The 10,797-nt window shown below is 33.3% G+C and overlaps 1 protein-coding gene across 1 annotated transcript; it reads left to right on the top strand.

Annotated features, from left to right (window-relative positions):
* The first annotated feature begins 2,588 nt into the window (after positions 1-2,588).
* On the top strand, positions 2,589-10,182 carry LOC132187332 (hexokinase-1-like). The gene is made up of 9 exons (XM_059601617.1): positions 2,589-2,814; positions 5,482-5,632; positions 5,721-5,906; positions 6,378-6,452; positions 6,636-6,758; positions 6,928-7,026; positions 7,138-7,262; positions 8,997-9,078; positions 9,363-10,182. Exons 1-9 carry the CDS (start codon positions 2,624-2,626, stop codon positions 9,699-9,701), a joined length of 1,371 nt encoding a protein of 456 aa, XP_059457600.1. The 5' UTR covers positions 2,589-2,623; the 3' UTR covers positions 9,702-10,182.
* Positions 10,183-10,797: the final 615 nt, after the last annotated feature.

Raw genomic sequence — 10,797 nt, 5'->3', positions numbered from 1 at the left:
AGGGGTACAAAGCTCAAGAGATCCTACAACCCTTTCCGAATCCAAATTAATGACGTTTGAATAGTAAAAACGTCACGAAATAGTATCATTTTTGCCCACAGGTCACCTTTTAGAAGGTGACGTTTTCACTATTCACATGTCGCTACCCTTTAAAAAATTATAAAAAAAAAATAATTTTTACCAAATATATATATATAACGAAAAATGAAATTAATTTTCTTTTTAAAAATAAAAAATAAAAGAAATTCAAATAAAATTTAAATTAAAAAAAAAAAAAATTAGAGTGGCTGCCAACCCCTTCCCCAGGGGTGGTTTCCGGTTTGTGGCTACCGGTTTGGCAACAACATGGTAGCCACCTTGTGTATTTTATTTATTTATTTATTTTTATAAAATTTTTGTGTGTGGGTAAAAGAGGAAATTTTTTTAAAAAGTTTTTGGGTGTGGATTGTTGTTTTAAACGCAAACTTTGGATGCCAATATTTTCAAATTTTGAGATATTTTACTGTTCACACGAGGAAATGCAACGCACAAAATACTATTCACACATCGCCTTTCGCGCGTGAATATTAATACTATTCGAATGTCACCATTTATGAATAGTGTCGTTTAAACAGTAAAAAGTAGCATTTTAGTGATGTTTCCTAAAAACACCACTATATATATAGTGATAGTTAGGGTTTAGGGTTTTTAAAGCTACTTACAAATGTGAGAATTGAGTGAAAAAAGTAGGAGTACTATGTGTAGCGTTGCTCACTTCTTTTTCATTGGTCGTACGCTAATAGCCTTTATTATTAGTGGTGTGCTGCTTTCTGGCTGGCCTTGTTTGGCAATGGACTTGAACAAGTCCCATTATTTATTTTTTAAAATCATTTCTCCAACATTCTTATATTTTATATCACATCAATCAGTATTTTTTACTATTTAAACAAAAAATTCACACAAAATAAAAATTTTTCATACAAAAAAAATAAAAATCAAAACTTCTATTTACTTAATTATATCATATCAGTCACTTCAAAACCAAAAATTTTTGCGGCCGGATAAAGGCACAACTTTTTGGGACAACTTTGGTCCAACTTTGCTCTTATTTTTTATTTTTTTGAAAACAAAATAAAAATAAAAAAATTTATGAAGCACTATCATCCTATGTGGTCCTTGGTATTTTTTTTTTTTTTTTAAAAAAAAAATGGTATTTTTCATAAAAATGGTCAATTTTTTTATTAAAAAAAAATTTTCATTATTATGAAGAAAAGGACCATTTTTTAAAAAAAATACAAAAAAAAAAAAAAAAAAGGATCACATAGGATGTTATTGCTTCAAATTATTTTATTTTATTTTGTTTTTTTTTTTTAAAAAAAAAAAATTACTACATAAGGAAATAGTTGGGCCAAAGTTGTGCCAAAAAGTTGTACCTTTATCATTTATCAAAATTTTTTATATAAGTTCACTGTCAAACTAGGCTAGTAAGCGAAAAAAAAAAGAAAAGAAAAGGGTAAAGTCCACATACCCCCCTCAAACTACCACCCAATTAACAATGTCCTCCTCAAATGTTCAATTGCGACAATGTCCCCCTAAACTACCAAAACATTGTCAATGTCCCCCCAATACTAGCAATAAGACAAAAATGCCCCTATAGATTTCTCGATAAGACAAAAATACTCCTATACATTTTTATTTAGTTTTAAGAAACGAATTTTTTTAAACAAAAATTTTTATTTTTTTTAGATTTAATTTTTATTTTAAAAAAATTATAAAACAAAAATTAAAAATAAAACGAAAATTTTCAATTTTTATAAAAAAAAATTGATTTTTTTTTTTTAAAAAAAATTGTTTTCTTATAAATGGATGACATTGACAATTTTTGGTAGTTTGGGGGGGAGGACATTGTCAAAATTAAAAGTTTGGAGGGGAGATTGTCAATTGAATGATAGTTTGAGGGAGACATGTGGACTTTCCAAAAAAAAAAAAAATCATGGAAATTGCCGGAGAAGATCAAATACAAAAAATGGAGATTCGAATTCAAAAAGATATCCTCAATCAATAAATGTGCAAGTGGTCGTGGATGTGACAACCGTGTGAATGATTTTTTTTGTTTGTCATGTTTAAAGTGGAAGATTAGTACCATGTCTTTCTCAATCCTTCTTAACGTCTTCACGTTCATACTTTGATGTCATGCATGTCGTGTAATACGTGACATGTAGAATGAGAAAGTCACGAAGATGTGAACCTTCAAGGAAATAGCGGATTAAAGTTTCCTGTTCATACTTTGATGTCATGCTTGTGGACATGAATGATGAGACTGTAATGAATTGCTGAAACTGAGAGAATTAATGTGACCTTTTTTTTTCTACGCGAATTAATGTGAGCTTAATCCATGAAATGGTATGGGGCCTTTGTTGATCATGACAATTGAAAGAAGTAGTTGAAGACTTGGACGCACTTTAAATGGGTTTTATACACATTTTCCCAACAGTCAACTTCCGAAACGAAAATTGGAATATCACGTCGGGTTCCCATTTGAAGCCGACGGTCCTATAAAACGTACTACACTGGATCTGAATTCCAAAGTAACCTTAGAATTTTCCACCTTTTGAAAGTTGACGTTTGGCAGATTTTCGAACGGATGGAGAGCTCAGGGAAGTGTGACATGGCCATGGCGATCCTCAACAACTTCAGGGTCAAGTGTGACACCCCCATCGAAAAGCTCAAAAAGGTGGCGGACGCCATGATCAAGGCGATGAACGACGGTCTCGTATCGGAGGGTAGTAGCGAGCTCAAGATGCTCAACAGCCACGTCAAGAAGCTCCCCACCGGGTACAAATGTGTTTGCCAAAGGACCCAAAAAAAATCCCAAATTATTCATCTTAAAATCAATACTCAAAATTATTGGTCTAAAAATCAATCATTTTTTTTTATTACTATTCAAATAAAAAAATCACTACAAAATAATTTTTTTTTATACAAAACATTTTTACTTATTTTCTCACATCAATCAAATTTGCTACAGTTTCGGGCCACTTCATTTTTCAAGTCCAATGGCAAACATGGGAGCACACACAAAGAACCCACTTTTTCTTTCATTTATTCGTTGATTTGATTTGATTTGATTTGATTTAATTCATGATCGAATATTCTTGATTGAAAGGGTCATTTTTGTCAAATTTTAGAGGGATAGATAACTATATAGGTTTTATTTATTTTATTTTATTTTTAATTGGAATTCTTTGTGGTAATTTTTATTCAGTATGTTTGTGAGTGAAATGTTAAGAAAGGACAAAAATTAGCTACAAATTCGTTTGTACTAATTTATACAAACCAATTTAATAAAGTGACATGTTTTCCTTAGCATGTGAGAATCACATATTTTTTTAATAACATGTACATTTCACATGTTTTTTTAATAGCTATGGAACACATGTCATTTTATTAATTAGATTGATTTGTAGGGTGTTAACCCGGCTGGTTATAACCGGCTGCCAACCAGTAACCGGCCCTCCAGTTTCGGTTACTGGTTTTTACATTTTAAGACACCCGGTTATAACTTGTAACCATATATATATATATATATATATATATTGTTGTTTTCTTTGGGTTTGTAGTAGTAAATATTTAATCTCATAAGAATGAGATTTGTAGTTGATATATATGTAGATGCAGTTGTTTAATCTCACGCATTATGAAAGTTTTTGAACAACCATAACAAAGCCTACCTTATTGGGGCAAAAAAGTCCTAATTATTTTTTTAAAAGGGCTAAAAAAGGCTAAATTAAGCCCAAAATGCCCAAATTTTTGAAAATCCAGTTACCGGTCCAGATAACTGGGTACCAACCGGTAACCGGTCGGTTATTAAATAACCGGATAACCGGTAGCCGGTTACCGGTTCCGGTTTTCTAAATTTAATAACCGGGTATCCCGGTTCCGATTATTGGTTTTAGAGAATAACCGGTAACCGAAAGAGGGTTGACACCCTTATTGATTTGTATGAATTAGTTACAAATTAATTTATAGTAAATTTCTATCCATTTTTAAACCACACATTTTAAAATTGCTATTTTTAAATTACACTTTTTGAAATTACAATCCTAAATAAACTCTTATTAGTTCGCAGTATAGAATTAACCGCTTAGGCAGGTCAAATGAAGCTTTCTCTTCAGAAAAGCTTCTTCCCGGCCGGATGATTTGTAATATTATGAAGCCGAATTCAATTGGAAAAATTTCACCTTGTGTTTGCTTTTTGACTGGCGTAACCTTTTTCTTCTGTTTGGTTTTCTCTTTGTTGTTCAAACCATATGCATGTTTGAGATTATGTGGGAGTTGGTAGTATGTTTAGTACTTATAGGGTATTACTTGTTCTTTTTTTCATTTCATGATGTTGCTATAAGAGCTTACCATCTATATACATATTTTTTTTTTTAAGGAAATACTAAGTGCTTTTAGTGTTTTTCTAGTTGTATGTGAATATTATTTTTTAAAAATTGGTTGAGAGAAATAAATGTCACTTTCTTTTTTGCTTTTAAAAAATATAATATCTATCTAGGACTAGGAAAACACTTTTCCACTATGTAAAATTCTAAATCACCAAGGAAGATGTTTTTCTGAACAGAATAGTTAGTACATTATACACTGAAAATTAATAAAAATCGATCGAAGAGGAAATATTTAGTAAAATGTTTTGCCGAGTGCAACCCAACTTAATTTCTTATTTTATGAAAGAAAAAAAAAAAAAGAAAAAGAAAAGACTTTTCTCTCATGGTATATAGAGTTAAATATAAATTTGCAATTCATGATTAGCTAACTAACTTTTGGCCGAAATCGATGTTAATTACTGTACTTTTCAATTGATGATTTCAGACAATTAACTAGGCTGAATGATGGAGAACCATGTGTGACGCATCATTATCTGGTTTTATTGTTGACGAGTTTATTTTTGGCTAATTAGTCACAGCTGCGTAAAGTAACCAATTTTCTAAGAACACGAATTTCCTCTAAATTGATTTGAAGAAACTTTCTTTTGTTTACTCTAATAAATGACAAGTGTCATTCAATATTTTTGGGTTTTAAAAAAAATTAATGTTTGTGTTCTTAATTAATTAGTGAAATGACAATTTAAATATTAATGAAAATATGTGAGAGATGACACTTGTAGCCAATTATAATAGGTTGAAGAAAATTTCTGTCCATTTTCTAATGGACTTTCTCTCTCATGTCAATATTCACATAGAGAATTCCCCTAAAGCATTATATCTGCAATTAGGGGCGAGGATTATCATATGTAGAAAGAAATGATATAATTAAGAAACAAGATACTATTTCAAAAAATGTAAGTATTATTTGTTTTATAAAAAATGGAAAATAAATAACTATTATGTGAAATAGTTCCATATAATGGGATGCAATATCAGGCGTGTAGATCTCTTGTACTGTTGAATTGCATTTTTAGCTTAGCATGTACATTACTCACTTTTATCCTAATTTTGATAGGGTTGAGAAAGGACTTTTTTATGCATTGGACCTTGGAGGCACAAACTTCCGTGTCCTGCGAGTGCAGTTGGGTGGGACAGAGGAACGTGTTGTCAATCAACAATCTGATGAAGGTTCAATTCCTCCAGCTTTGATGACTGGGAGTTCAGAAGTTAGTATTTCTTTAAACAAGCCTGTCAAAGGTTCACACGCTTTAAATGGTTCAAACTCTTAAAACATTCTTGATGATGTGACTCCAGGAGTTATTTGGTCATATAGCCAAAGCTCTCAAAAAATTTGTTGATACGGAAGGTGAAGAAGGATTTCATCATGCGTCAGGTAGACAAAGGGAGCTGGGTTTTACCTTCTCGTTCCCAGTGAAGCAATTATCAATTTCATCAGGGACTTTAATAAAGTGGACAAAAGGATTCAATATCAAAGACATGGTAAACCCTTTACTTTGACTCGTTTTTGGCAGTCTTTTATATTGATTTTGCATTCCCTGTCTCTAGTTATATTAAGTGTGCATTAGGTCCGTGGTCCATTGTCGATGTTTAATGCGTGTACTACGTGGTGGATTTTGTTAGGCAAATGATTTGTCTTTGATTTATATATAGGTTGTGCAGGGGTGGGTCCCTGTAACAGTTGGTCTAGACAGCTTTGGATTATATATAATTATATTAATTTTAATATTTACAAATTTAAATTTGTAAATATGAAATATAATTATAAAAATTGTTGTTTTAAGTGTTAGGTGAGTATTAACATTTTGAGTGGTTTGTTAACGCCCTTACTTTTTTGCTAAAAAGCAAAAATGCAAAACTAGAAGGCAATGTCGAATGAGCCAAATTTCTGACTTCTGACTTCTGATGTTTAATCCTCTCTTGTAATTTGTTTATTGGCTGGTAATGTTATAGGTTGGACAGGATGTGGTTGGAGAATTGAATAACGCCATCAAAGACGTTGGCCTTGATATGCGAGTGTCTGCTTTGGTAAGACCAGTTTCTTTTCTACTTGCAGATGTTTTGTCAAAAAGTTCCTGTTAGGCTCCTGAGAGGATGAATAACAGTTTGGTTTAATAAAAAATAAATTTTTGTTGGGTTTAATTACTTGGTACTGTTGACTATTATTTTTGTTTTAACTCTGGGCAATGCTAATATGCTGGGATGATGCAGGTCAATGATACAATTGGAACATTAGCACGAGGTAGATACGACGACCCGGATGTCATTGCTGCTGTCATTTTGGGCACTGGAACAAATGCTGCATATGTAGAGCAAGCAAATGATACCACCAGGGTTAGAATACTTTTGCATATTTGTTATGAAACGTTGTGAAATTGTGACCTGCACATATTTTCTATCTCTTTAATTTCTTTTTTGACAGATATATTCAAAAGTAGGTAGGTTCTCAATGTTGATTGTTAAGTGCAAGACAATTAACCACCAATAAATAATCACACTGTAGGTTATAAATATGGAGTGGGGAAACTTCGAGTCACCACACCTCCCACAAACAGAATATGATAAAGCACTGGATGCTGAGAGTTTGAACCCCGGAGAACAGGTAACAACCCTTGTACTTTAGTTACATCTTAATTACCTCACTGCTTATACGAATATATATATAGCTTAATGTATATCTGTTAAACCTTTCTGATTCTTTTCTTGTGTGCAGATTTTCGAGAAGATGATTTCAGGGATGTATTTGGGGGATATTGTACGCAGAGTTTTGTGCAGTATGGCGGGAGAAGCTGACTTTTTTGGTGATACTGTTCCACCCAAACTGAATTCCCAACTGAGGTGCGCCAAATTTTTTTCTAGGCAAGCCATTTTAACGTTCTCTTGTGCCGGTGGACTAGTACTGGTGGTGACTCCCTTTTTACTTATCCCGGCCGGTTCAAGATTGTGGATGTTATCTTACATTCCATATTTTGATTTAAACCTGGGTTGCAAGGTTTATAACTCATTAATTGCGACAACTCTTCCACACCAGAACACTTGACCTATACACTATAATTCAAGTAATGATTAGGGTTAGCCACCAAATATGCCATTCAAATATTCCTACCGCCTAAAATCAAATGCACAAACCTAAAAGCCCAGCATCTTTTGGTTGGTTTGGTTGTAAATGCATGTTGGCTGAAGTACTTCTGGTTGGATCGTCCTACCATTTGAAACAACCTAACCCAACCTTGTACCAAGTCTCAAACCTAAGCCATATATTATCAATCATCCTATTGTTTGTTTGGCTCATGCTGGGCTTGACAGGGGTTATATATATACAGGCTGTTCTAGTTGGTTTTGTATGCATGGGCAGCTATAACTCATGATGGTTTGGTAATGTACGTAGATTTTGGAGCGTTAAAACATGTTCTCGATCGTTGCTGCTTATTATGCTGATTAAAATGATAACTTCACCATTGGTACGGACTGTCTAATAATTTTATTCCCTCTATATGAATAGAGTGGTAATCCTTTTTCACTTGGTGAATTCAGTTTTAATTCTAATAATGTGTAATATGTCTGGAATTTATATTAATTGCTTTTTTGTCTTTTTTTTTCCCCATTTTTTATCTGCATGACAATGGGACTTCCTTTGCACTCAAATTTAGGAAACATTCTAGATTTATATTTTAAGAATAAATGCAAAATGAGTCCTAAGAATTGCACCGATTTGCAAATAGCTGTCTAAGGTATAAAAGTGGAATTTAAAACTTTACGTGATAAGCAAAAATAACAAATAACTCTACACTCCCAACTTATGTTTTCGGAATTTTGATATTGGAAACCATCAATTTGCCACTTTAGCATTAATAATAAAATGACCAATGTCCCCTATATATATATATAAAGAAAATTTGGCGGAGGAGGTGGGGGCAGCTTCTTTGGCCGGTCTAAGGTGGCGGAACTATCCCCAAGGTTATGGGAGTGGTTCAACCACACTATGTGGGCAGATCTGGGGGTGGTTCCTCTGGCCGGCCTATGGTGGCCAACTTACCCAACTTTTTTTTTTTTAATTTTTTTTTTTTTTTTTATATATATATATTTATAATATTATAATTTTTATATATATTTTTTTATTATGGTAGACATTTTTCATGGCAGTTTTTGGCAAAATTCCAAATGGAAGTTAGAAGTAGCTAGAGAGTTATTTGTCATTTTTGCTTGCCACAAGAAGCAATTTGCAAGTCGGTGTAACCCAAAAACTGAATTTGCATTTATCCCATAATTTTATAACCCCATCCGACTAAAAACTGTTCTTTAGTACATATTTTTTTTCAGGGTATTGGAGTCTTGGAAGGAAAATGAGGGGCAGATAGGGATAAAGTTGAATGAAACTTTCACTGCTGTATCACTTGTTTGACTCTGTCTCGTTGTTAACTTTTATGCCATGGCTGTTGACATTACATTCTAATTTATATGCATTTTTTTTGCCTCTATTAGAGAAATCATTTGCAGTAGCATTGCCTTTAAATTTTCTGATGGGCTGGATCTTAAGATCGAGTTCTTACATTGTTGATGTAAAATATGCAGCACCTCAGACATGTCTGCAATGCACCATGACACGTCTTCAGATCTAAGAGTGGTTGGGAGCAAATTGAAGGATGTCTTAGAGGTAAAGATACCTGCCCAAACTGTTGGATAAAATTGTAATTATTCAGCCTTGCTATAAACTTTTCATTTTTATCCTTTATTTTATATTTGTTGGGGGGTGGGGGGTTTAGAAAAAAAAGTAAGAAATGATACAAAGTAATTCAAACTTCTGTGTAATACTTTCTCCCGGGATTAACTTTTATGTTAAGATGTGTTTGGGAGGGCATTTTAATTAAAACAAGCAAATCTTAAGGTCACAGACATAATTTTATGGGTTTTCTTGTATGTGAATTTTTTCTTGGACAGATATCCAATACCTCCCTGAAAATGAGAAAAGTCATTGTGGAGGTCTGCGACATTGTTGCTACACGAGGAGCCCGTCTATCTGCTGCTGGGATCTTCGGCATCCTGAAGAAATTGGGAAGAGACACGATGAAGGATGGGGAGACGCAGAAGCCGGCGGTGATAGCACTGGATGGGCGGTTGTATAAGGACTACGATAAATTCAGCTGCTGTATGAAGAGAACACTCAAAGAGTTGTTGGGAAAGGAGGTTGCCGACAACATTGTCGACATCCAGCACTTTAACGATGGCTCTGGCATTGGAGCTGCCCTCCTTGCCGCCTCCCATTCTCAATCTGAGTGATGATAAACATCACACGAACACGCCCGTGTGATTTAATATTTTAAAATATTAAAATACTATATTTTAAAAAAATAAATAAACATGGGTGTGCATAACTGTTCATGTACGCCCAGTCATGCACGCCCGAAGTGATGTATATCATCACTCTTTCCAATATATACCTGGTGCGGATAAATCTTGAAAAAAGATCTAAACATTTCAATTTTTTTTTTTTTTTTCAAAAGTTGGTTTTTAAATGATGTGTCACTATTCCATGAGTTGGTAACACATTTTCAAAATAATAAATCTAATGAGATGGTGACATATCATTTGGAAATCAACTTTTATAAAAAAAAAAAAAAAAAATTGAAAAATAAGGTAATGACATATTATTATTCTTATTAAGAAAATAAGGAGACTTGCTCATAAAGTAATATCTCTAGTAGGAAATATGAGATTTGTTTCCCATTATAATTATATTTGCTATTTACGTGTATTTGTATTTCTGGCATGTAATAGTCTATATAAACCTATGAGTAATCAATAAAATATATGATAAGTTTAATATTCGACTTTAGCAGTTATTTTGAGAGGTTTAAGGTACGTTCTTTGAACTAGCATAAGATTAGGAGGTCCAAAATTCTTCAAATTGTCCTATCCCTCCCTCGTTATGGTGGCCCGGCCAGAACACAATACCTGGGCGTGGATGAATCATGGAAACAGATAAAAGCCAAGGTCGTAGACGGAAGAAGAATGATTTTTTTTTTTTTTTCTTTCTCTTTTTATTTTGGATATATTTTCCTTTCCCTTCAATCCCGGATGGTTTAGAGCTTGTCTGAGCTCTTAGTTTGAGAGACCATGCGAGCAAAGCCTTAATTTATGGTCTTGCAGAGCATATAATAGAACAGTACGTGAATCAAATATGGAGGTTCCAGTTGAGTATGTCTCAACCTTTCATGCTGCAGCCTCTAATTCTGCTGCTTCCCTAATGTTGAGACATTTTGTTTGAACCAGCATATTTTGAGAGCACTTGTCCTGAGTTAGGGAATAAAATAGGGAATGTAAACTGTTCTGTGAAGAGTCACCATGCTGGAGCATTCTCTCCTGTTACTATTGC

Source organism: Corylus avellana, chromosome ca7, assembly GCF_901000735.1.
Source record: "Corylus avellana chromosome ca7, CavTom2PMs-1.0".
In the NCBI taxonomy this organism is placed as follows: domain Eukaryota; kingdom Viridiplantae; phylum Streptophyta; class Magnoliopsida; order Fagales; family Betulaceae; genus Corylus; species Corylus avellana.
Note: the sequence above shows the minus strand (reverse complement) of the source record. Positions and strands in the feature narration are given on the sequence as shown.

What these genes read in the sequence shown, in the direction of transcription:
- LOC132187332 (XM_059601617.1), top strand. Translation starts at nt 2,624, where the DNA reads ATGGAGAGCTCAGGGAAGTGTGACATGGCCATGGCGATCCTCAACAAC. An exon ending in TGATGACTGGGAGTTCAGAA is followed by an intron (nt 5,633 to 5,720) that starts GTTAGTATTTCT and finishes ATGTGACTCCAG; the next exon opens with GAGTTATTTGGTCATATAGC. An exon ending in AAGCAAATGATACCACCAGG is followed by an intron (nt 6,759 to 6,927) that starts GTTAGAATACTT and finishes ATCACACTGTAG; the next exon opens with GTTATAAATATGGAGTGGGG.